General features: G+C 34.9%; 4 protein-coding genes across 5 annotated transcripts; 2 read left to right on the top strand and 2 right to left on the bottom strand.

Annotated features, from left to right (window-relative positions):
* The first annotated feature begins 8,949 nt into the window (after positions 1-8,949).
* LOC109008130 (Werner Syndrome-like exonuclease) lies at positions 8,950-9,876 on the top strand. The gene has a single exon (XM_018988114.2). It carries the CDS (start codon positions 9,076-9,078, stop codon positions 9,709-9,711), a length of 636 nt encoding a protein of 211 aa, XP_018843659.1. The 5' UTR covers positions 8,950-9,075; the 3' UTR covers positions 9,712-9,876.
* A 3,225-nt stretch (positions 9,877-13,101) lies between these two features.
* LOC109008115 (zinc finger protein 6-like) lies at positions 13,102-13,776 on the bottom strand. The gene has a single exon (XM_018988096.1). It carries the CDS (start codon positions 13,774-13,776, stop codon positions 13,102-13,104), a length of 675 nt encoding a protein of 224 aa, XP_018843641.1.
* Positions 13,777-15,135: 1,359 nt separating this feature from the next.
* On the top strand, positions 15,136-17,618 carry LOC109008128 (cysteine proteinase inhibitor 12-like). 2 transcript variants are annotated; one of them, XM_018988112.1, is made up of 4 exons: positions 15,136-15,583; positions 15,913-16,132; positions 16,840-16,985; positions 17,192-17,618. In XM_018988112.1, the coding sequence occupies exons 1-4, from the start codon at positions 15,374-15,376 to the stop codon at positions 17,327-17,329; spliced, it is 714 nt and encodes a 237-aa protein (XP_018843657.1). In that variant the 5' UTR covers positions 15,136-15,373; the 3' UTR covers positions 17,330-17,618. The 2 variants fall into 2 exon arrangements, with proteins under 2 accessions (XP_018843657.1, XP_018843658.1); XM_018988113.2 differs by having other exon boundaries at positions 15,154-15,583; positions 16,855-16,985.
* A 352-nt stretch (positions 17,619-17,970) lies between these two features.
* On the bottom strand, positions 17,971-21,241 carry LOC109008127 (cytochrome P450 98A2-like). The gene is made up of 3 exons (XM_018988111.2): positions 20,631-21,241; positions 18,965-19,362; positions 17,971-18,817 (listed from the first exon to the last, which is right to left on the bottom strand). The coding sequence occupies exons 1-3, from the start codon at positions 21,115-21,117 to the stop codon at positions 18,173-18,175; spliced, it is 1,530 nt and encodes a 509-aa protein (XP_018843656.1). The 5' UTR covers positions 21,118-21,241; the 3' UTR covers positions 17,971-18,172.
* Between the last annotated feature and the right edge of the window lie 5,202 nt (positions 21,242-26,443).

Genomic DNA, 26,443 nt, shown 5'->3' with positions numbered 1-26,443 from the left:
GATAAAGAACATAAAAAAATTCTTCTTATTAATTACTATTCAGTATTGCACACTCTACATCTTATAAAAAAATCTCTACACCTTATGAAAAAAATATTTATAAGATATAAGATGTGAAAGTAAATAATAACTAATGCATACAATTCCTTAAAAACGTATATATTCACTCTATCTTTGCAAGCAAACGTAGGGCGCATGCTGTTAATAATAATAGGCCAGGGATCGAGATGAGTACTATCGATCATAGATTTCGCAAGACCTATCTAACTGAATCTACAAGCTGGTTTGGATATATATGGATATGAGGAGTTTGGAATATTTGCATAATCACTGATCATGAAATCTGTTGATAAGCAATAAAAGTTACAGTTTTGGAGATTGCTGATGGTTATAATGATAGTAGACGTGGTAAAATATTGGTACTAAATCTTTCTCGTTAAACTTAAGCAATGGAAAACTTATGTATTTATTACATTAAAATGGCAAAAAAAAGTTAATTCATGATGTTACTGAAGCCTTCGATCGGCCAGATCAATGTGATGCTGATTCTGATTGCTGCGTGTAGATATTTCTCTTTCAGTTAAAATATAAAATAAATAATAAAATTTATCTCTTTTTATCAATTTAAAATTTTGAGATAAATAATATTTTTACATATTATCAAGTCTTAAATTTAAATCTTGACTATATATTCTATCTTATTTAATTAAATATTTTAAATACATAAAATATCTATTGAGATGAAAATCTAGACCATACATGAGGAGAATTTTTTCTTTTTTTTTATACACTTAAGGAGAGGATTTTGAATTCAAAACTTCCATTTTAAAAATAAAAAATATAGATATTTAATTTAAAAATGTTAAAATATAAAATAAATAATAAAATTTATATTTTTTTATTTATTCAACCTTTTGAAATGAACGGTGATTTCAATATTTGGAATATGAGAAGCTTAAATTGACCCGCAGCCTCGATTAATTCAAAAAAGGGGCGGCTTTGGTCAAAGAGAAGTCGAAAAAGACGCATGCAATAGGTGGCCATTGGACCAAGGAATCAGCTGCCCCACCCGCTTCCTCGTATTAACTTTGACACTCAACTGACACTCCTTTATCAATCAATGGAAAAAGAAAGGACATAGAGAGAAGTATTTATTTTCGCGTTGAAAGTGTTATTCTTTCACTCTGTTTTTTGAATGATGGAGTCCATAAAATACTGTAGCTGTAAGCATCGAAGTTGATAAAGATGTGGAAATGGGAAGCTTGATGGAGGGTTGGAAATAATTCCACCATTTTCGAACAAAAATAAAGAGGGATGTAAATAAAAACATATCGTTTTTATCAGTGAGATAATAGCGTGGACAATGGACCCATAAAAATGGTAGGCCATCCGGCGACTCTCGAGGCTATGTTTGGGTACCAAAAGTTTCTCAACACTTTTCAAGTATTTTCGTACTTTTGAAAATACTTCACATGCCAAACAACTTAAAATACTCTCAATGGGACCCACAAACCCACTTCAATCTCTACTCATAACTATTCACAAACATTCCATAATACTTATCACTATTACATATAAATAAAAAATAAAATCACTATAATATTTATCACTATTAAATATAAATAAAATAAAATCACTATAATATATAAATAAAAAATAAAATCGCTATAATATATAAATAAAAAATAAAATAACTATAATATATAAATAAAAAATATTTATCACTATTATATATAAATAAAAAATAAAATCGCTATAATATATAAATAAAAAATAAAATCACTATAATATATAATAAATAAAAAATAAAATTACTATAATATTTATCAATATTAAATATAAATAAAAAATAAAATCATTATAATATATAAATAAAAAATAAAATCACTATAATATATAAATAAAAAATAAAATCACTAAAATATATAAATAAAAAATAAAATCACTATAATATATAATAAATAAATAAAAATTACTATAATATTTATCACTATTAAATAGAAATAAAAAATAAAATCATTATAATATATAAATAAAAAATAAAATCACTATAATATATAAATAAAAAATAAAATTATTATAATATTTATCTCTATTATATATAAATAAAAAATAAAAACACTAAAATATATAAATAAAAATAAAATCACTATTATATATAAATAAAAAATAAAATACTATAATATTTATCATTATTATATATAAATTAAAAATAGAATCACTATAATATATAAATAAAAAATAACATTACTATAATATTTATCACTATATATATATATATAAATAAAATCATTATAATATTTATCACTATTATATATAAATTAAAAATAAAATCATTATAATATTTATCATTATTATATATAAATTAAAAATAAAATCATTATAATATTTATCATTATTATATATAAAAGTAAAATAAAATCACTACAATATTTATTAATATTAAAAAATCACTATAATAAAATCATTATAATATTTATTATTAAAAATCAAATCACTATAATATTTATGGGACCCACACATTTTTCAACTACCTACTCAAAAGTCAACAACTCAACATACTTCACACATCCAAACAACTCAAAATACTCTCAATGGGACCCACAAACTCACTCCAATCTCTACTCATAACTATTCACAAACATTCTCAACACTTCTCAACACTTTTCAACACCCAAACGTACCCTCAGTCTCAGTAACATTCTCCATAAATAAAAGGAGATGCACGTGCATGTGAGTCCCCACACACTTGTACTTCAAAATTAAAAATTAAAAATTAAAACTTTACTCGGAAATCCCACTGGTCTTCAAGCATTAGCAAGCCAGCAGAAGACAGAAAAGCCACTTCCATCCCGGAATGAAAAAGAAAGTAAAAAATAAATAAAATAAAATAAAATAAAAGGAAGAAAGAAGGATTCCATTATAATTGAGCTTTTGGATTGATTCCAACACGTTCACGACCATGAATTTCAGAGCCAATCTTACATAGAAAATCACATGGGTAGAACTTAACTACGCTTTGAATCCCATCTCTTTCATTCAACCCCTTTAACCCCATCAACAGTTCTCAATGAACTGACAACCTCTCTCCCTTCAATTAGGTCGACCTCGCGGCCTTCTTCTCCTTCTTTCTGTTCTTGCTGTCCGGTTCCTTCTTTGATTTTCTTCTCGGAGAGTTCCAGCAAATTAAAGGACCCAAATTTGGGTGTGAACTGGAGAGTGCAGCCGTTGAATTTGGTGTCAAAAGTGAAGTTGAAATTTGCTGATTCAGGGATGTTATCCAGAGCTTTGGGGGAGTTCTTGCGCCTTTTGGGTTGTCGGGAAGTACTGTCGGGGTCCTCCTTCTGAGGGTCGTGGCAGTCGGATGCGGGGGAGATCGGTGGTGGGTCGTGCCCGGAGTCTGGTGTCTCCGAAGGTGCTGGGCGTCGAAGTGTGGAGATCACTTGTTGGTCTGTGTTGGTGTTCTCAGCCATATTGGGGGCCACGCACGCAGCAGAATGTACCAAGGAAATATTACTCTTCTTTGGGGCAGCCACTTAACGTGGCGATATCGAAATTACGAAAATATCCTTGCTAGTTTTTTTTTCCCCTCTTCTCGACAAGTTAAGCTTTATATAGATAAACTAAATGGTTATAAAAATATAATATTCAATAAAGTGAGAGTCTCTAACAATCATCCCAAATATAATAAAAATAGCACCAAAAAATAAAAATAAAAATAAAAAACAGATTATTAAGACAAAAACTTGACTCTAACCCAATCCCAAAAATATCCTTACTAGTTGGATTTTGTTTTGGTATTTTCGTTATTATATCTCTACTCACTCACAATTGCCAAATTAAAATTTATAATTAATTTATATACATATTATGTTACTAAATTTAAATAAGAAATATGAGTCAATATATAATAGATAAACTCGAACATCAATATTGATATCTTGATTTAAAACTTTAATCAACCAGGTATTTCATTTTAAAGTCGGTGTGTAGAGTACATAATCAATATTATTTAAATAGTAATATTTGATTTGTAATATTCAAATTTTAAGATTTATTTTTAAATCAAATTATGTCATGTAAGTTGTTTACTATGTGAGTTCTACATATCGACTTAAGAATAAATCTTTTTTAATTCAATGACATTATCTTTTTTCTCATTTATCTTATTTTGTTTATATGTTATTCATGAAACCATCTATATTTTTGCATGATTGGAGAAAGAGGTCAAGAAACTTTTATATAGCGTATCAAATTAACTCTATCTATTGAAAGTGATGAGTTACAAATATTTTGATTGGCATACTCTAAATTTGTATATAGTATTATTTTAAACAATAAATATTGACAAATTTTTATATATAAGAAAAGTAGTTGGATTTTATAATAGGGAAAATGTATGAAGCTCGGGGTGAAGAGTTAAAAGTTCTAAACTTCATATAAACTATAAAGAATAATAGGAATCAAAATTGTTTGATGAACCAATTCAAGTGGGTCCATGGACTTTATAATAATAGAAGTAGTTTCGATTTCAACAAGATTATGTGTCAATCGGTTGAGGGGACAAGACATTATCATGTGTATATATATATATATATATATGAGCGGTGCTATTCTGTCACTTAGAATGTACCGTTTATTGTTACTGCTAGGGCTGCAGCCTGATACCATCTAACCAGGTTTGGACCCGGTTCGGTCCGACCTGAGACTATTTGCGTGCCAAAACGGTCTGATCTGACTCGTAATATGCGGGTCGGGGTCTTTTTTTTTTTTTTTTTTTTAAATGTTGGTGACCTGTGTTAAGTTACCAGCTGAATGAACGGATTATTGCATGCAAAACAAGACAGTAAGATCTCAAAAATATAAAGATGAACTTATTATATGCAGGAGGTAATCCAACAAGTTGAAAGTTCATGAAACATTTTGTGGATAGTATAATTCAAAATGAGTAAACAATCCAAATATGTCTACGGTTATTGACATAAACTAGATGAAAAAAAACAAATAAACTAGAAGAACTATAATATTAATTCTTCCAAGAAAGAAGTAAAGGTGCAAAGACATGATGTGAATTAAAAAGAAGCATATGCAAATAACTATTCAGGCCTATCACATTGCATTCAAATCCTGTTAATAATCTAATTAAAAACAACAACCACCATGCATAACAATGTAATAAAAAAGCAACCAACTTCACTTCAACAATACTTACTAAAAAATAAACTTTCATAAAAATAAGGAACCCTTGGATGGACTTTATCCATACTGCCCATGATACCACTAATTAGTAATCACCTCAGGTCCTTCCTTAGAACTAATAAAAAAAATGTACAAAAGTCATCTATTACAAAAACACTAATAAACAAAATGTATAAAAGCCATCTATTACAAAAACTATCTAAATTATAAGAATATGAACAACAACTAATAAAGGACTAAGGAGCATCCAACGATCAAATTACAATAGCTTCCCATCTCTTCCTCTATATCTGTCATTATGAAAAATTCTAACACCAAATCAATAATAGCACATCGAATAATTTAATTCAACACAAAGTGGTTTAATTTCTATAACAAATGAGTGAAGATGAAAAGCATACCATCATGCAGACCATAAGCCTTGACATATAATATAACATACAAAAGTCAATATATTAGTGATGCTAATACTGTAATATAACTTACATGTATCGTAAATATAATTCGATGATATGATCTGATCTGCAGTTCATAGCAAAAAACAGTAAAAACAAAAGGAGAGGAAAAATCACTACTTTAAAAACAGCATCATAAGCAGTGTAAACAAAGAGCTGCACCAACATAATGAATATGAGAGGGAAAAAAAATTATATTTTTCAGTACTTAGGTTCAAGTGATACCAATTGTTATACGTAGCTATATTGTACATATCCTCAAACTCAACCTCATAACATAATTTCAGCAAAAAAACAATGTATTTAGACCAGTTTTAGGAAAGCTACCCATCGGAAACAAAAACCACAATGTATTTATTTATTTAGTTATTATAATAATAGCACATTGACACAACTCAATTATAGTGCAGATAGCTAGGTATTCCACAAAATAAAAGGTATTTTCAAACTACTATGTATTATTTCAAACTACCATGCAATTCAACTATTCCACAAACAAAGGGTGTTTTCAAACAAGTTATAAACAAAGGGTGTAAGTCACCGCAGTCCTCGAAGTCCTCCTTTGACAACCTCAACACCCCTCCTGCTCCTTCCACATCTCCCAAACTAACATACCCATCAATCAAGCAATTATAAGTCACCATTTCTTTCAAAAACTCCAGGGCTCTACCTGTGATGGGGGATAAAAATTATTAACTTGGGCCCAGGATGGCAGGGAGTGTTCATTGCGGGAGCTAGGCTGACGATGGGGCACAACCCGGTCACATAAGCCCGGGCTAGGAAAGTAAAAGTCCAGATTGGAACTTGGACAAATAGATCGAGTCGAGAGAGGAGATCTGGAGGAAGACTAGGGAAAAAGAAAAGAAAACGGTGACATGCATCACCAGACGGAAGGGACACGGAGCAGAGGCCACGTTGCATTTAATGCGGCCCAGAGTAGAGGCCATGTCGCATTAAATGCATCCCAGGGTGCAGGATATGCGGCATTGAATGCAGCTCGGGACCAGAGTAATGAACAGAGAAGGCCTGGGACCATCGTTGCTCGGTGAGAGAACAACGTGAAAGCTGCTCGATAATGAAATACAAAGGGCGAATTGCCCCACACTACCCAGAGCACCACCATGGGAAAATTCAACATGGTAACTATAAATAAGGGTTAACCCAATGACAAGTAAGGATATATAGAAAAGAATACTATCATCCTGGTTCTGGCTTCCCTACTTAAATTTTCCCTCCATATACTGACTTAAGCATCGGATGATTAATGGACCTCAAGGTCCCCTTTCTCCATTTTGACTGTGCAGGATCGCGCTTGGATATCGAGGGTGTGGAGTTGCCCAGACCCTCAAAATACAACATCAACACTACCCATTGACCATACACGGCAAAATTCCTATTAATAACTAGGAGAATAGGGTCTTCTACGGCAAAAATCCAAATTGAACTTCAAAAGACTAACAAATATAGCTAGATTCGAATAAATAATTAGCATTCAACATTTATAGACACCACAATTAGACTAAGGAGCATGATTTTTCAGTTTACAGCTATATCACTAAAAAATATAGGAATATGCCATTCACCACTTGCTTTAGTCCAAGTTCATCTTAGTACTTATTGAGATAAGGAAAAAGGAATACAACAGTAGATGGCGTGCAACTGAGATGGCTAAAGTTAAAATAAAGACCAGCAGTAGTATTTAAGCACATAAAATATTCAGACTGCTCTTAACAGAACACCCACCACGTTCTCTCCCTTCATCCCGCAACAGACCCAAAGTCCCAAACACATCCCCAGCCCCACCACCCCCTCTTCGACCCACGGGCCTACCCAAGAGCACAAAATCTAAATCTTACCCTGAGAGAGAGAGAGAACGCACCTCTGCAATCACAGAAGATGGTGATGGCGAATGGCGAGTCTTCGTTTTCAAGTTTGAGGTGTTTTTGTTTTGAGTCTTTGATAGGGTTTTTCTTTTGGTTTTGACAGATTCGACGGGTTGTTGGTATAAAACCCGTAATTAACTTTTGACCCGATTAACCCGTGTTTGTTCGGGTTGAAAAATGCGGGTCTTGCGGATGGATCTGTTTATGGCCTTTTATGCACAGGCCCAGTTACCGCTAGTTAAAAGTTTCTTTTTTTATTGTTTTATTCATATTTTTTTAACATTTTTAAAAAATATAAAAAAAATATCAATACTAATAGTCACTTTCTTAATTATGAAGTAAAGAAAAAAAATACATGAAGTGTCAAATGAGGGTCAAATAGAATGGGTAAAGTAGCATGTTTCATATATATATATATATATATATATATATATATACACACACACACACTAACAGTGGATTAACGTGCAAAGCACGTTTGCCACATTTGCCTAATTGGAAAAAAAAAATTCTTGAAAATAATATGTCCAAAGCGTAAATAAATTTTGACTCCATACATGCAACATAAAATCTTGAATAATTGAATTAGATGTTAGTTCACAATCATCAAGATTAAAATAGTTTCTAAGATTGATTAGTAAATAGCCTAATTATTATGAGATTTAAATTATATTAAAATTTCTAATTATTTATATGATTTGACTCTCTTAAAAATATTTAGCAAAAATTCATCGTTTATTTAATGATGAAAGATTAGTATTTTATAAATTAAAGTTAATTTTAAATGTATGATATGATATTTATATTTTAATTATCTATTTAAATTAATTTTTTTTTAATATTTTAACCTCTACCGTTAAATCAAATCTAGAGATTCAAGATGAAGAATTGGTTGATGAAACCAGAAGACTAAAATGGTAATGACAAATCAAATAAGAGTGGCTGACAAAGTTAAATTGAAAAAAGTAAAACACAAAAAATAAGGCTAAGATCCTAACAACACCTAAATACCAAGGGCATTGATGAAATAAAAATATTAAACATTTATTACTATTTATTACTGTTTATTATTATTCATATCTTATAGATGCTTTTAAGTATAAGAATTAAGAATATATATATATATATATATATATATATATATATAGTTTAATCGTTTTTGAAGTCGTGATTGCGTTTACTTAAAAGAGAAATTCTTTAATAAAAAATAAATTAGACAAAAGTAGGGTCCAATTTGGGGAGGGATAGAGGGCTCGAAATCATGATCTGCAATCTAAAAATGTTGTTTGGGCTTTGAGAGTGAGATAAAACCAGAGCCTGTGACTGTTCAACATTAACGAGTCCCATCATTCTCTTTGCGCGGGAAGAAACCGAAGAAGCAAAGACTTCCTTTATAAGACTGCTATATCGTAGGACTTTTGTACCCCAAACATCTAGCTTTACGCTTTCATTCCTTTCTTGCTTTTATTTCCTTTCTTTCAAGTGTTTCATCCCTCTCTCTCTCGATCTCTCGATTGCTATCTGCAAATTTGTTTGCCATGGCAATCAGTATTTACGATTACGAACTACCCTTCGACACCCACAACCTCTACGACGTGTCCTTCGACTCTGACCAAATCGGAACCCTCCTCACTTGCTCCCCTTCCTTGGTCGACTCCTGGATTTCTGATATCTACCGTATCCATCGCCGACGCCTTCACCGTCTCGTCGTCGGACTTGACCTTGAGTGGCGCCCCAGCTTCAATCGCCACGTCCAGAACCCTGTCGCCACACTGCAACTTTGCGTGGGCCGCCGCTGCCTCATCTTCCAACTCATCCACGCCCCTTACATTCCTCAGTCTCTGGTTGATTTTCTGGGCCAAACGGATTTCACGTTTGTGGGCGTTGGGATTAAGAGCGACGTCGAAAAGCTCCTTGACGATTATGGGCTGGAAGTAGCCTGTGTGGTTGATCTTCGGCTCCTGGCCGTGGAGGAGTTGGGGACGACGCAACTGAGGAATGCTGGGTTGAAGCAATTGGCTTGGGAGGTGCTTGGAAAACGGATTGAGAAGCCGAGGAACATTACGATGAGTCGCTGGGACAATGAGTGGCTCACTTGTGCTCAGGTTCAGTATGCTTGTCTTGATGCCTTTCTATCTTTTGAGATTGGGCGGCAATTGAATGCAGCGGGTTAGGGTTCATTTGAAATTCTTAAATGTGGCTGTCGGTGGTTTTTTTTTTGTTGGACAGGCTTTCGAAGAAGATTTGGGATGCTTTTGTGTGAGTGTCTGTGTGCGTATGTTTGGTTGGGTTTGGACTGGTTCGATGATAATTGCCATTTTCTGTCTCACGTGAAATTATATTTTGGGTCCTTCATCATTTACATTTGTTTTTAGCATGCATGATGGTGTTGTTGAGTTCTGTTTATCATGTGATGATGATGATGAGGATTGTCCCTTGACATTTTCTTTCTCGCATTTGGAAACTTCTAGGCAATATTTGTGGTTTTCTATTGCCCTTTTCAAATCAGGATTTAGATTAAGAATTTGGTACAGCTTTTGAAGTGTTTTACTTGTACCCTTGGATTGCGCCTTACACGGTGGCGAGTTTAACTTGGTAAAAGACATGTTGTGTGCAATTGATTTTGTTGGGGGTATAATCTCTTGTTTTGTGCAAAAAAAAAAAAAAAAAAAGAAAAGAAAGTAGCCGTCTATGGGCATACATGGGTTGCTACACACTCTCATTAGCCATGCTATTAGTGCAGGCGCCTCGTCATTTTCTCGTTTGGAGTTGCGGTTTACAGCTACAGTGATATTGTTTTGTGAATTTAGGGGTGGTGACGGTACCATGGCATCTAGAATTGTGGTAGTGGAAGTGTCGAGTCTAAAAGTTGTGATGTTGCAATTATGATAGCATCGGTTTCACTCCAGTTACTACAAAGCTAAAATGTGCTTATTATGTGGGATTATAATGGCTGTTCAAGCCTACTTCATGAATCAATCCTCTAGCTAGTACTACAAATAAGGTCGGTCATGAAATCCTATTAATGCAAGGTTTTGAGGGTCCTCTAACTAGTCTGATGTTCTTCAGAATCACTCATCCAATGGGCTTGTTGTCATCGAGCCATTACAAACAGACTAGCATTTTGTTACATACCAAGAGCGATGGTCTGAAGACTCTGAACTAGATTTTGAATTGATGGTTACTTGTATAAACCTGTGGGAAAAATGTTCAGAAAACCTACCTAGGAATTGGACATTTGAGTGTCATGTGCACCATCCGGCCAATGCTAGATAACAAAGATTCAAAGATGGTTTAGAGCACATATTGGTCAAGAAAATTGTTTTGGTTTTGTGAATTCATCGACAGCCTTATGTTTGAAAATTCAGGTTTTTAGTTGTTAGGGAATACAGTTTCTTATGATTCTGCAGCCTTTCATCCTTAATCTCAACAAGGCATTACATCTTAAGAAGTTGTTAATTATGTTAGATTACTGTTGTGTACGCCAGCTTTTCATGGTTTTCTCTGGTTTGTTTTTCTCCACTCTGTTTTCCCTTGCAATGGTGACAGGGATGGCTTCCTTTTTGTAACAGCATATAGCGCTTTTCTTTTTTATTTTTAATATTGAAAATTGAGATGAAGTACTCATAGAAATCAATGCTTCCGATTCTCTGAATTCGATTATCAAATTGTTTTACTAGTGTGTGCGTGTACTGAACAGGAAATTAGGACAAGAAATTACTGAACAAAAAAATTCCCGTTAAGTATATATGAGTAACGCTTGGGACAAGACTCTTTCAGGGTGAAGTTCACTTTTTATAAAGATAGATGTTTTAGCCACAAAAAGATCTCACAAAAATAAATTTATAAACTGATATGGTTTAATGTGGTACGTTAGATTATAAAATTATTTTTATTGTAAAATAAATTTAATGTATCATATAAAATCATGTCAATTTGTGAGTATATTTTGTATGATCTTTTTGTGACACAATTATCTTTTAGAGATAAAAGGCATGCGTGAGACTTGTGCATTTTGGACTTGTATATATATTATTATTTTTCTGTAAATTGGAAAACCTTTAAATTTTGATAGACTAATGTAACACATTATTATATTTAAATATAAGTGTTAAAAAATTATTTGAAATATATAAATATTTTGTTTAGATAAAAAATTACTAACCAATTTTGTTGTATTGAATTTTGCTGAAATACGTCTTAATTAGAGATAACATGACTGATAAAATATTTTTCAGGTTATAAATCATTATCTTGAGACCAAGATGGTTTTTTGAAAATGGATGTGATGGGCTTAAATAACCGATGAGGGAGAGCTAGGCCCATTTAGAATAATCAGCTACTTTGTGCCTCTTAACTCATGTGGGACCCATTACTACGGTCATATACCACTTGCGAGAGCAGGCCCGAACGAGCTGCTTGATGAAAGCAGGAGGATATTATTTTCAAATGTTCTTTAAAAATTACACTACAAAAAGCTATTTTCTTTGTTAAAGCTTTCATTCATTCGACAGAACTCGAGCAATTGAGTTGCTTAGAGACGAATCAATTTGCGTTAACACCACGATTCATGTGGTTTCTAAAGCCATGCTTGTGTTAAGGCCGGTGACACAAAATGAGTCAAGTCCCGTTCCATTATATTTTTCCAGTATCTAACATAAACAGTCACTGGTTTCTAAAGTTTGATGACGTTTGAGAATTAGTTCTCTATGTTGAAAAATATTTTAGTCATGAAAGAATTTCATAAAAGTAAATTTATAATCTGACGTGGTTTGATGTGGTATGTCAAATTATAAAGTTATTTTTATTATAAATTAAATCTAATGTATCACATGAAATTGTGTTAGATTATGAGTTTAGAGCATTAGTAATGAGTTAGGCATAGTCAAAATTTAACTAGCTTGCATAAAATGCATTCACATCAAACTCAACATATTTACAGTAATTTTAATTTTCATGTTTTTGACTGGCTAAATCTAGTCAGTTCAAATTGCTGGCCAAATTATTTTTTTTTCATAAAATATTTTTCCAAGACCACTTTCCCTCTTAAGATTGGGAAGTCGTCCGATAAAACTTTAAGGGTAGGGCTATTATGCCGTCCCACCTTTACCGCGGGCGTATTGCCCAGGCGTTTTTTATTTATTTACATTTTCACATTTTTGTAATACATTTAAATATTTTTAAAAAATAAAAAAAATACATCAATACATTTAAAATCACTTCTTTAATTATTAAGTAAAAATAAATAAAAAAATATGTCCAGCAATCAAATAGGGCGGTCAAACAAAATGGGTAAAGTAGTGTTTTCCAAACTTTAATTAATGGAATATATATAATGACCAGTAAAAACCCAACCCCAACCATCTCATAAAAAAAACAAAACAATATAAAATTTTGTATAGGACTGCAGTTCAACATAGGCCAGGGACTAATTATTAGAATTTAGAAACTTATAAATTAGAAAATAATTCATTCTAGAAATTAAAGGCACCATATTCTATTGAAGAAAATACAATCATGCATTAAACTTTAGATCAGTACTGCTGCAGCCTTCATTAATTAGCCTAGCAAAGCGAAGTTGGTAGGAAAGAAGTTGGGGACAAGTCGAGCACCTCTGCCACTGGAGTAGTTTCACGCTGCTGGTTGTGTGAATTAGAACTGCTGCTACTGTCACTCCTATTAGAGAAAGGTAGCGACGTTGTTAGAAAAATAGTACGGCGGCCTCTAGGCACCACGCGGCCATTAAACGTCGCATTAGTAGTACTACTAGTGTTGAAGACAGTCATGTCCAACGGTCGGAGTTCACCACTTCTGGCCAAGACATGACGATGTAGTGATTGAGTACTGGCAGCTTGTAGGTAGTACTGTGATCGATCATCCATAATTGCAGCTTGAGAGCTCATGACATTGGCCAGCCTTTTCCACCCATGGGGCCAGGTACTGTCACTTCTTCTGTGGTACGGCTTATGAATCATGATTGAGTGTCGCTGAATCCCTAGGGTTTCGCTGATCATTGATCCATGCAAAGGTACGGTTGCAGCAGCCATAGCCAAATACGGATGGTTGAACAGAGGACGATGATCCGTGTACTGTTCAAAAGCAGGAAGAAGTGGAACATATATCACGTTGTCTTTCTTCGTTGCAGCTCGCTCATGTTTGTGGGCGTTTTGGTGGCCACCCAGCGCTTGCGAGTTGGAGAACTTTTTGTTGCAGTACTTGCAAGAGAAGATCCGCTTCATCGCCGGCTCCTTTAGGCGTGCTGCCTCGCTCGAAGATCCTGGCGACTGTGCAGAGCTAGCGTTCAAGCAGTATAATAGATTCGGTGTCGGATTAGAACCATGATCTGCCTGAACAATATTAGGAAGCTTCAGATCACAATATTCCAGCTCAGTGCAGGGAGTTTGATCTCGTGTAGCAGCCGGACATTATCATGATTGTGCGTGCAGCAAGAAAAAGTTACGGCCGGGTTCTGGGAAAGAGAGGGATATAATTATATGAGCTCTTCTGGGCATCAGCCCATAGCGGCAGCATACCAGTGCTGTGATTTTTTTTTTTTTTTCATCAAATACACTTAGTGTGCAGAGTGTGTTATACACAGTAGAGTGTGATTTATATTTTCTCTAATTATATATATGAAAAAAAAATTTAACTATTTATCGCCACACATCTTATGAAAAAAAAAAATGTATGAGAATGAATAATAAATATAAAGTATTAATGAATTAAACTTACTCATGATGCCGTTATCATTAATTAACATGGTCATTTAATTCTTTCAGAAAAGCGAGAGAGAGAGATCAGAAAAAAAGAAGTAATCATGTAGAAGAAATTGATGATGATCTGCATGAATATGTCTTCATGAGTAGTGAATGCAGCACCAAAAAAAGCCAGATTACATAATTTCACATGCATGCATAAACAGTAGTACTTATAGAAGGAGGAGGTAGCAAAAGATGCTGCCAGATTCAGCCATTGTATTTACTCATACCTCCTACCACCTCTATATTTTTTATTTATAATTTGTACGGTTGCTCAGTATATACTTATTCAAGTTTTGATATTTGCTAATTATAAATTCTGAGCAAGCCAGAATTTATTCTTCTTCTATATATATATATATATATATATAGTATCTAAATTCGTTTTTAATTTTAGATGAATCTTTGTTCTATCTACAAACTATTATATTAAGAAAAATTATATTCCTAAGCCTCATACACCACACATCATATTTTTTATGATTTCTTTAATTTTATTCTCTTATTAAATGTGTGGTATATGAATTATGAGTAGAATAATTCAATTATTTTAAGAATAATAAAACTAAAAAAAACTTTGAAAAAATTAAAAAAAATAAAAAAAGTTATAGTGTGTAGTGTATAGACTTATGAATAGCAATGCTCTTATATTAATCGTACCCGTTTTTGAAAAACACTGGTTCGAGAGGGAAAAATATTAAAGATTGGGCCGATCTTAAACGGGCGGGCCTAGATCGTAAAGGGTCTGTCTCTAGTGAGCCGGAGTTTTAAGATGATGGCAATCTGACCCGACTCCGAATGTTGTTTGTCAATTGTCATCCTCAGTTCAACTTCAAACCCGCCCAAAGGCTCTTTCCACTCTTCCGTGCTTTCCTTAACGACCAAGAAGCCTCGAAGTCGAGTCACCCAACTAACGTGTTTTAACGTTCAAAGGACTCTCCTTGTATTCCGCGACGCTCTCCGATACCGACATGTTTTAGATATATATTTTTTTCTCTCGTTTGGGGGTGTAAAGCAAAGCGCTTTGGAGGACGCAGAATAGATTTATCATCTACCATCACATTCAAACATTACGAAGATGAAGCTGACCATTATTAGGTTATCTGCGGCTGTGTTACTGAGCCTTTTGGTGATGCTTTCTGGGGTCTGTGAATTAGGGCACTGCTTTGGAGACGACCAACTCATAAAGATGAAGCTTGGAGGGATTCACGACTGCAAGGGTTCTCAGAACAGCGCCGAGATCGACAGCGTCGCACGCTTCGCCGTCCTAGAGCACAACAAGAAAGAGGTCTGTCTTTCTCCCCTTTCATTTCTCCACCTTATTTGATTTCTTTCTCTTGGGCCTCTAATTTATTGTCTAGGTTTTGTTTGTGCCGTCAGATTTAGTGGATATTTTCTCTGTTTCCCATATGTTATTGCTGTTTTCCATACACCCATGTGATCAATCACTCAATATGCTTTCTAAAAAACATGAAAAAAATTGGAGATTTATCTAAAAAGGTCCTTAAAATTATCTATTTACTTGTGAAAAAAATTATCTATTTATTTTACTGTAATTTAAATAGGAGAGTTCATCTAATTAAGAATTTTTGTGCTATCCTTTACGTTCATGTGCAGAATACCCTTCTTGAGTTTGCAAGGGTTTTGAAGGCCAAAGAGCAGGTGGTTTCCGGTAAGATATACCATCTGACTCTGGAAGCGATTGATGCTGGTAAGAAGACAATATACGAAGCTAAAGTCTGGGTGAAGCCATGGATGAACTTCATGCAGTTGCAGGAATTTAAGCATGCCCATGATGCCCCTTTATTTACCCAATCAGACATGGGTGCTAACCGTGGTAATTACTACTTCAACCTATTCCTAAGTTCCTGTGTTTCACTTACTGGGTGTTTATTCTTCCCCCCTTAAGCTCTGTAATTATCTGTGAAGTATCTATAATGGGCACAGTGACAGTGCATGACGTAGGTATTGGTATATCCAATAATTCCAATTCCCCTAAAGTTGATGGTGTTACAGAAAATTCTCCCCTCCACATTTTTAGCCAAATGAGGAAGATTATGATAGTCTAATAGATTATGCAAATATAGATTGAGTATAGGGCACAATCCGATTGTGAAAAGTATGGAAGTGCTCTCACTTTTATAAGCACTCGTGGAATTTCTGTCAAGAGTAGAGGGAAAACCAAAGATAGCAACTTTGTTGGACTAGGGGATTTGTGATTCGCAATCTAAAATTCCGTGTTTCGTTCTGTTCCAACCGTAGGAAATAAAGTTTATCCTTTTTTTTTTAAGAATATAAATAAGTTACTTTTGCTGTGAACCATATTACGAGTATATAAAAAATACTGTAACCATCCAAGCTTCTTTTCTTCCCCACTAGGGCCGAGGCCTCCCCGCTCTTATCTCTTGAAAACATATTCTCCTGTTGTGCCTTGCCCCTGGAATCATCTCTATCTAAGAGCTTGTACTGGTGACCTCTGGAGTCATTTTCTTTCATTGTTTTCTAAAGTAGTGTTTAACTTGGACCTCTCCATAAATCATTCAGATGGCCATGGACCAGGTTGGCGAACAGTGCCTACTCATGATCCCGAGGTTCTAGACGCAGCAAATCATGCTGTTAAGTCCATCCAGCAGAGGTCCAACTCGTTGTCACCCTATGAACTTCTAGAGATTCTTCTAGCTAAGGCCAAGGTTGGCATTTTCTCTACTCTTGATTTCTTCATATATATGCAGCCGGGATAGAGTTCTTCTTGCCAAACTCATCTTACTTTTTCATTCCTTCCATTTGGATTCCTATATTCAAATTTTAGACGTTTGGTTTCTGACTGAAGGAACATGTTTGGTTAAGTGCTGTTTTTAAAATCCAGAAATCGGGTTTTGCCTTTGGTTAAATGCAGGTCATTGAAGAACATGCCAAATTTGATCTGCTACTGAAGCTGAGGAGGGGAATTATGGAAGTGAAGTTTAGGGTTGAAGTAAATAAGAATATTGATGGAAAGTTCTATTTGGGTCAGTTTGAACAAGATAACTCCTGAATTTCGCATTCACCTTTACATGTGTTAAATATGTTTTTGGAGTTATGGTGCTACTTATGACAATGTGACGATTAAAGAAAGTAAAAGGCATTGGCACAGCCTATTATGTATATATGTTTTGAACTAAATCCTTCTGACCTTTTGTACTAATAAGTTTAATAAGTTGGCTTGATTTGTATGTGTAAATATGCGTGTTGATCGCACCTACAGAGTATCTTATACATGCAACTTTGGTTTCTTATTCAGTTTTGTGGTTTCAGTTATAGTTCATGTTGGTATATTTTTCTTCCCTTTGTGTGACAGTGCTCTGTAATTCCGATCCAGGAATGATACACTACAATAGAGTTTCTTAATATTAATGTGTGTGTGTTTCAGATGAATGTATTTATTGTGTCATTAAAATTAATCTACTCATGAGATGAAAGGGTGATAGTATCACAAATGCCCAGAATGTTCAACGGAATTGGGAGTTCTAATGCAAATAACAGGAATTATATATTTACTTTTACTGATAAAAAAAAAACAGGAATTATATGTATCTTTCATGCAAATGACCCCTTTTTAGTTGTTGTAAATCCACCATGTTTTGCGGTTTGCTGTTCTTCTCTTTTCTTCTTTTCCCCGTTTAGATCACATGAACATTTAAAATGCACGACATTTCTTATTCCAACCATGACATCTAATAGACTCAATTCAAAACAACACGGAGATGAAATCTGGCATGATAATTGTACAGAAAAATAAAGATAAATGCAAATGATATTTATCCTTCTACAATCTCATTCAAACTTATTGATAATACTAAAAGAACTGAGGAGGATATAACAACAAACAGAACAAAATTTAAATGTCGACTGCCACACGTTTGTTCAAGTGTGAAGGCAACCTGGGAGTTGCCACTGCTTGTAACGGTGTCCGCATGTAAGTGACCAATCCAGGGTTTTCGGACATGTCGATCTCCTCTGCCTTCATCCCCTCTGGTGGTGTCCAGACAAAATGGTGCAATAGGTGAGCAAGCATGGACGTGACCAAATTGATACCAAGTTGAGCACCAGGGCACACTCGCCGGCCGGCCCCAAATGGAAGTAGCCGGAAGTCATGGCCCTTCATGTCAACATCCTCCTCAAGGAACCGCTCTGGGCGGAACTCGAACGGATTCTTCCACACCGCTGGATCATGTGCTATGGCCCAAACATTTACGTGAACATTTGATTCCTTAGGAATGTCGTAGCCACCAATTTTGACATCGGCATTAGCTCGGTGGGGGAGCATCAGTGGGGTTGGAGGGTGCAATCTCAGTGCCTCTTTGGCTACACATTGTAGGTAAGGTAGGATAGAAAAATCAGCTTCAGTCACGATGCGTTCGAACCCAATGACACGGTCTAACTCCTCTTGTGCCTTCTGTTGCACCCTTGGGTTCTTGATGAGTTCGGCCATGCCCCATTCTACTGAGATTGCGATGGTATCCATGCCTGCAGTTATCATGTCCTGCATATACAACTCGTAGAATTAAAAATACTTAAATCTAATTGTTTTCAAGCAATTAAATGTAATTAATGCATTAATGCAAATTCCTGAACTAACTTTTGTAATATTTTTCATTATTATTATTTTTTTTTAAATTTCAGTACTAACCCAAAGGAGTCCAATGATGGTGTCCTCGCTAAGATCGTATTCTTGCTGCAATGTAAACAAGGCATCTACAAAATGCTGCTTGGCACCACCACTCTTCAGGCGTGCCTGAGTGTGCTCTTCCATGATAACTCTAGTAAGTCTATCCCTCCTTGCACCGTGCTTGGCGAATGCCTCTTCTTCAAGTGGGAACATCCAACGAAGCCATGGAATGTGCTCTGCCATGGCAAGTGATGCACCAAGCTTCAGTCCATTGGCGCCGATTGCCTTGAATTCCAACCCTTGCTCGTCCATTACCCCCTCTGAGTTCACAAACCGCTTCCCAAATGCCAGCCTTGTAATGTGGTTGAATGACACTGCTCCCACGTATTTCTTCACCAACAAACTTTTACCAGAATTATCTGCATCATCATGTCATGTAGAAACATATGTACAATTACTCATAAAATAAATTTGGGTTAGACAAGCTTGTGCCAATGCCAAACCCCATGCACGCCAGCTAATTTTCATGTGTTGCGTATCATTTACTCGTGATTTTCCATGTACGAGGTCTTTTTTTTTTCTTTAATAATATATATACGGACGTGTTAATTGTATTATTAGGGAGAGCAATGTTTTATTTTAACCCCTCAAACTAATACCTATTTACGACCTCCGATCCAAATTATCATTAAAGTTTTAACATAGCTTTTCAATTTTAAAATACGAGTCGCAATGCATATGCCTAATCTCTTTGAAATCCGGCCATAACTAAAACCTTGTTACATTATTCGAAACCTATTAATTATAAGATTGTATCATTTGATTAGAACATAATACTCTTGCAACCAATCTAAAGACAAAAGTAAAATAACAAAGTAACAAAAAACATTGTGAATGTTCAAAAAATCATTTATGCAAATAGGCTCATCATAAATCACATAATAAAGTCAACTTATTCATCGTAGCTTGGTTAACTAATCCTATAATAAAGTCAACTTATATATTCAAACTCAAAGTGCCTTGTAACTTTTAAATAAGCTACGATGAATCAGTTGAGTACTTCAAGACAACACGAGAACGAGAACTAAACTTATAATGAGTCAAGGGCAGCCAGCAATGACGGCTGTGCGTGCCGCTAGCACAAATTTTTATTTTTATTTATTTAATATATTTAAATATATTTTAAAATATATTAATACATTAAAAATTATTTCTTTAATCATTAAATAAAAAAAAATTAAATACATGAACTGTAAAAAGTGAGTGGATAAACTCAAGCGGCATAATAGTATTTTTCATTTATAATTAATGCTTTTGAAGCAAAAGCCACTCTCAAGCACGTGCTCACAAGCTCAAACAAATTAACAAGGAGGTTGTCTAATGCGTTAAGTTCGGAGATAAATCAAGATGTCTCAAAAAAACTCTACATTGGCTTAGCTATGCATATATAGATCAATCAAGATGAATTTTTGCTACACTTGTTCAACAAATATGTAAGGAACTGTAGCTCTAGGCAAGTCATTTTTAATTGTTATTTTCTCCCTCCCTCAATGGTCATCGTCGTTTTCAATGTGTGCATTCTAGGAAACTTTGAAAATAATAAAGAAAGAATAATAATTTAGCCAGTCTAATTCAACGTGGGATGAAATTGATTGAGGTTAGTTAAATGAAATATCTAAAGGCGTACCAGGATGGGTGCAGTCCTGGAAAATGGATTCAACCATGGCTGTAACCTCATCTTCCCTAATGGGTCTAAGAGACGCAAGCCTCTTGAGCGAGAAAAGCTCAAGGGTGCACAGCTTCCTGACCTTCACATAGTGAGGCCCATAATCCGCCCAGATGAGGTCCTTCCCATCCCTGCTGAACCTAGCCGTTGACCTATTCCTGTGCCTATCAGCCAGCTGCTGGTCATGTACCTTCAGCACTTCCTTTGCCAACTCCGAGTTCGACACGATCACGTTCAACGTGGACCCGAACCATACGGATATGACGGGGCCGTAGGCCTCTGCCCACTCGGCAAAGCACCGGAATCGCACTGGCTTTATGTTGTAGAGGTTGCCGACGATCGGCCACGGTCGAGGGCCTGGTGGGAGCTTGAATCTAAGCCGTCGGTAGAGCTTGTAGGCAATGAAGAGGATGATAACAAGTGAGATGGGTATTAGGGGGAGAGCCATTGGAAGAAGAAGATAAGGAGGTGAAATGGTCGATAGGAAAGAAGTCGATACATATAGCAGAAATTATACTGCTGAAGTTATTGGCTTTGACTCTATTAAATTCATCAGTTCTCGTTAACGTACTTTGTTAGGACAATTTTAATGATTTAACGCTTTTGTATCGTCTTTAATTGTACTGTAATGCTCCGTTTTGACCGTGCAAAACAGAGGAGGACAAAACGAGACAGTTAGGTGGGGCAAGAAGTAATGTGGAGAAGGAATTTATGTTGGGAATTTAGACCTCCTAAATTCACCCCTTAGGATCCACCCTTTGGTGAAATATGAAGAAAAATAGAGAAATAATAACAACACAAGAATTTACGTGGAAACTCCCAAAATAGGAGAAAAAACCACCAGACCCAGAGAAGAAAATACACTATGTGAAAAATTATTACAATCACACAATTTTTCTCCTCACTCCAAATGACACCCACAAAGCTTCCCCACTAGTAAAACTTTAACTCTCACCTCTTTCCTTTTTACAAGAAAAATTAAAAGAGGAATTTTACTAGAGTCACAAGTTACTAAATAAGCTTATGATTTGGTGTACCTAACTAAGAGGCTAAGCCTCCCTTTTATAGGCCATGGGGCCTCCTTCTCTTTTTTCTCCCACCGATGTGGGATTCACAAAGGAGCAAACCCATCAATCTCCACCTTGCGACTTTGGCTGATCCCACAGCCACGCTCCACCGCAATGAAGATCTTCATAGCTTCTGCTATCATGCTCCACCATAAAAGCATACCCACTCAGAATAAACCAATTCCAAGCATTTCAATTTCGGCACATGTCGAAAATAACCTTGCTGAAAAATTATGGTGCAACTTCCACGTTTGGCTTTTCTGGAAGTTCATCAGCTATCGATATAAATTTCCACCACACACCCTACATTAATGCCAAACTAATGCTTGTGTGCAAATTTGTGGACCAGCTAACATTAACACATCCTCTATCATGACAACTTTGGGAATTAATGGCATGTCATGAGGATGTACATGTCCCTTTAACAGACATCGTCTTCCATGGAGAGGGACACAACGTTAGTTTCATTATCAGTATCTCCATTTACTGACTTGGAGCCACTTGCCGAACCTGCTCCACCTCTTGGACAATTTTTCTTGACGTGCCCAGATTGTCCACACCCCCAGCAAACTACTTTCATCTTCATGGAGTTCTTCTTCTTCCCATTACCAGCTACTACCACTGCTAAGTTCACAGGTGGACCATTTCTTCCACCACCTAGTCTTCTCTCTTCAGAAAAGAGTTTACTGGTAACCTCTGAAAAAATTATTTTCTCCTTCCCATGTATCAAAATAGGCTTCATATGCTCATAGGAAGATGAAAGAGACCAGATGAGCCTCAAGGCTTGATCCTCATCATCAATTTTAACTCCAATAGATTCTAGCTCAGAGACAATACCATTGAGAACACTTAGGGCTTGTTTGGATTCACAAGTCATCTCAGCTCATCTCAGCTCATCTCAACTCATCTCAACTCATCTCACTATTATTCATTACTATTCAGTAACTTTAACTCACAAATTTTACTACTATTCACAACTCATCTCATTACTATTCACAATCAATCTCAACTCATCTCAGCTCATCTCAAGTCATCTTCGAATCCAAACATCTCCTTAAATGAAACTGCTCCTTTAGGTACACCCGATTTGAGACGCCCTTTGTCTGATACAACTCTTCTAGCTTTTCCCAGAGTTCCTTTGCCGTAGATATTCCATGTATATTTGCAAGAACATTCTTGGCCAAGCACAGACGTATTGCACTTGCTGCTCTCAAATCCAGATCTTCCCAATCTTCATCGCTCATTACAGATCTGCTCTTTGTTTCATCAGTCACACTAGTATCACTGCTGACTTCAGGGGTTGGTCTGCCCTTCAATGCCTTGTGTAATCCTGATTGAATCAAAACATCCTTGACTTGAACTTGCCACAAGCCAAAATTGATTCTCCCATCAAATTTCTCCACCTCATATCTGATAGAATTTGAAACCTTACTTCCTGACATTGCCTCGATAAATTTTACCGTAGAAATGAATGGTACTCACTAAGTAAGTTCCCAGAAAAGATTATTCTTTTCTAGACAGAACTTCAAGGTTCCCAGGAAAGATTGGAGGGTCACACTGGACCACTTAAATACCAATCTCTTAGACAGAACCTCCTTAGACTGTACGTATCCACACTACCACACCAAAGCTCCACCCACCAAAAAGAACCTAGTGGCTCTGATACCACTTGTTGGGAATTTAGACCTCCTAAATTCACCCCTTAGGATCCACCCTTTGGTGAAATATGAAGAAAAATAGAGAAATAATAACAACACAAGAATTTACGTGGAAACTCCCAAAATAGAAGAAAAAACCACCAGACCCAGAGAAGAAAATACACTATGTGAAAAATTATTACAATCACACAATTTTTCTCCTCACTCCAAATGACACCCACAAAGCTTCCCCACTAGTAAAACTTTAACTCTCACCTCTTTCCTTTTTACAAGAAAAATTAAAAGAGGAATTTTACTAGAGTCACAAGTTACTAAATAAGCTTATGATTTGGTGTACCTAACTAAGAGGCTAAGCCTCCCTTTTATAGGCCATGGGGCCTCCTTCTCTTTTTTCTCCCACCGATGTGGGATTCACAAAGGAGCAAACCCATCAATTTACAAGAGTGGTCCGTGTTGTTCGAGGAGAGGATGGGTCCCGATAAAATTACTTGGAGTTTTTTTAATTTTGTTATATTCTTACACCTTTAAAATATCATTTAAAAATAATTTTTTAATTATTAAATAAATAATTATCGAGACCCATTTACGGAATAAGTAGCATTATTCAATTTAATGAAGCAACTGAAGTAGTTGACAAATTAATGACGAGTTAAAGGACATGATAAAGTCTCTGAATTCCTTGTCGTCCCAATGTACCACATGGTAGGACAGAGCACTAGGGTTTTGGGGGTCCAAAAATGCACTAGTAGAGATTTACGAGTAAAGATATATATTATTTTGATTCTATCATTCATATGTACTATACACTATATATTATATATTATTTATTTTATTTTATTTTTTAAAAATTAATTGATTTATTTTATTCATCATCCGTATACTACATATTTAGTTAGAAAAAAATTAAAAAAATAAAAAAATTATGTATGATATATAGTGTAAAAATTATGAATAAAAATTTTCTATTCAAATAGACAAATATTATACGAGCATTTTATAAAAAGGTGAATCTCATCAATAAAAAATAGTTATTTTATACTATTTTAAAGTATAGTTTATTTTTTTATCAAAACTTTATTTATTTATGTAAGTATGTGTACTGAGAAAAAAAAAGGGAAGCTCAATTGGCCAAAAAGGCCCAAGACCCAGCGGGCCAGAAAGCCCAATGGAATCATTTTTTCGATGATTCTTGAATTATTTTTTTTTATCGTCTGTGACTCTATTTGGTTGGTGAGAAAGCGTTAGAAATGTAAGGACTAGGAGAATGAACATATTGATTTTTTTATGTTTGGATCTAGAATCGGTCATGATGGTCCATGGATGTTTTGTCTTTGTTTAAAATTGCTGGAATCTCCCTAATTAATAATACTTACGATTTTAGTAGATCATATATAATAAGCTCTAAAACTAAGTTTGAAACTGAATCAATCCATACTTTTGATGTGTTTGATGTTTAATAGAAAAGGTAAAAAATTAAGATATGATTGGAATTTTTCTATATGTAATTAAACTGAATTAGATTAGATGAATGTATTAATCTAAACTATTCTGAATGTAATTAGATGAATGTAATTTATGCTTGTTGTGCAATCTAGATGGGTGTGGATTCAATCACGTATAACAGTTACAAAAGATGTTTTTAGACTTTATTTGAGAGAGAAAGACAAGTTGAAAAGTGCTCTTTAGTGACAGTGAATTTGTCGAACTATGGATACATAGATATTTGTGCAAAATTTTAACTACATGTGTCTCACCATGCATATTATTGATGAAAATTAGAAAATGCACGAAAGAATTATTAATTTTTGTAAGGTGGAAAACCATAAGGATGAGACACTAAGTAAGAAATTGAAATGTGTTTAATTGAATGGGGGAGGCTCAAAATATTTATAATTACACTTGATAATACAAGTTCAAATAATGAAATAATTTTGTATATCAAAAAATGACAAGGAATAGAAATGATACGGTTTTAGAACATGAGTTATTGCATATGAGATGTTGTGCTTATATCTTGAACTTGATTGTTCGGGATGGGTTGAAAGATTTGATCAATCAATTACAAGAATTAGAGAGACTGTGAAGTATGTGAAATCTTCTCCACAAAGGTAAGCACATTTAAGCAATGTTGTGATAGTGAAGATATTACTTGTAAAAGTCACGTATACTTAAATGTTGCGACTCGTTAGAACTCTACCTATTTGATGTTTAATATGGCTGAAAAGTTCCAAAAAGCATTTCAACGGCTAGAGGATGAAGATTCGAGATATGTTAAGAGTGTTGGAGAGGATGATAGTGAGGATGGTGATGGCATTAGTGAGTTGAGTAAAGAAGTGACATCCAAGTTAGGGACTCCAACCAGGGATGACTTGGCTAAGAGTATGTTGTTTATAAAAAAATTTAAACTTTTTTATGGTGCAAACTTGCATTTCTTAGAGGCCAATTATGTCACTTACAATTCTTTTGTACTGGAGCTAATGACAATTCAAGATGCAATTAATTTGGAGTGTGTGGAAGGGCCACATAATTTGAGGTCAATGACTTGTAATATGAAGTCTAAATTTGAGAAGTATTGAGAAGTTTTAAAAAAATGAGTCCCTTGTTGTATGTTGAGTTGGCACTTGATCCTCAATATAAAATGTGATGTCTAGCATTTTATTTTGAAGAAATGTATGTTGATAACAGTTCGATTGTTGATATGGTGGTAGAGTACCGGGTTAAAGATGCCTTGACTTGTTTATACAATAGTTATTGTGAAAATGACGGAGGTGATGTTAGGATATAAGTTCAAACTATAAGCCAATCAGGCGAGGGTGAGATTAGTACTACAAGTTCAACTAGTCGGGTAGAAGATATGAGGTCATTTAAATTTGCTCAATTTAAGAAGCGTTTGGAGTCAGAAAACTCTTCGAAGAGTAAATCTGAAGTGGAGATGTATTTTTCTGAAAAATGTGAAGAAGATGATCCTAAGTTCAACTTATTGACTTGGTGGAAGGTTAATTCCATTAGATACCGCGTGCTTTCAAAAGTTGTGCAGGATGTTCTTGCA

The sequence above is a fragment of the Juglans regia genome, chromosome 3 (genome assembly GCF_001411555.2).
Source record: "Juglans regia cultivar Chandler chromosome 3, Walnut 2.0, whole genome shotgun sequence".
NCBI classification, from domain to species: domain Eukaryota; kingdom Viridiplantae; phylum Streptophyta; class Magnoliopsida; order Fagales; family Juglandaceae; genus Juglans; species Juglans regia.
This window is presented reverse-complemented; position numbering and strand designations above follow the sequence as displayed.

Coding starts and splice junctions, on each gene's coding strand:
- LOC109008130 (XM_018988114.2), top strand. CDS start 9,076: ATGGCAATCAGTATTTACGATTACGAACTACCCTTCGACACCCACAAC.
- LOC109008115 (XM_018988096.1), bottom strand. CDS start 13,776: ATGAAGCGGATCTTCTCTTGCAAGTACTGCAACAAAAAGTTCTCCAAC.
- LOC109008128 (XM_018988112.1), top strand. CDS start 15,374: ATGAAGCTGACCATTATTAGGTTATCTGCGGCTGTGTTACTGAGCCTT. Junction 16,133..16,839: donor AGACATGGGTGCTAACCGTG/GTAATTACTACT, acceptor TAAATCATTCAG/ATGGCCATGGACCAGGTTGG. Junction 16,986..17,191: donor TTCTTCTAGCTAAGGCCAAG/GTTGGCATTTTC, acceptor GGTTAAATGCAG/GTCATTGAAGAACATGCCAA.
- LOC109008127 (XM_018988111.2), bottom strand. CDS start 21,117: ATGGCTCTCCCCCTAATACCCATCTCACTTGTTATCATCCTCTTCATT. Junction 19,363..20,630: donor CCAGGACTGCACCCATCCTG/GTACGCCTTTAG, acceptor ATGATGATGCAG/ATAATTCTGGTAAAAGTTTG. Junction 18,818..18,964: donor CCATCATTGGACTCCTTTGG/GTTAGTACTGAA, acceptor TTGTATATGCAG/GACATGATAACTGCAGGCAT.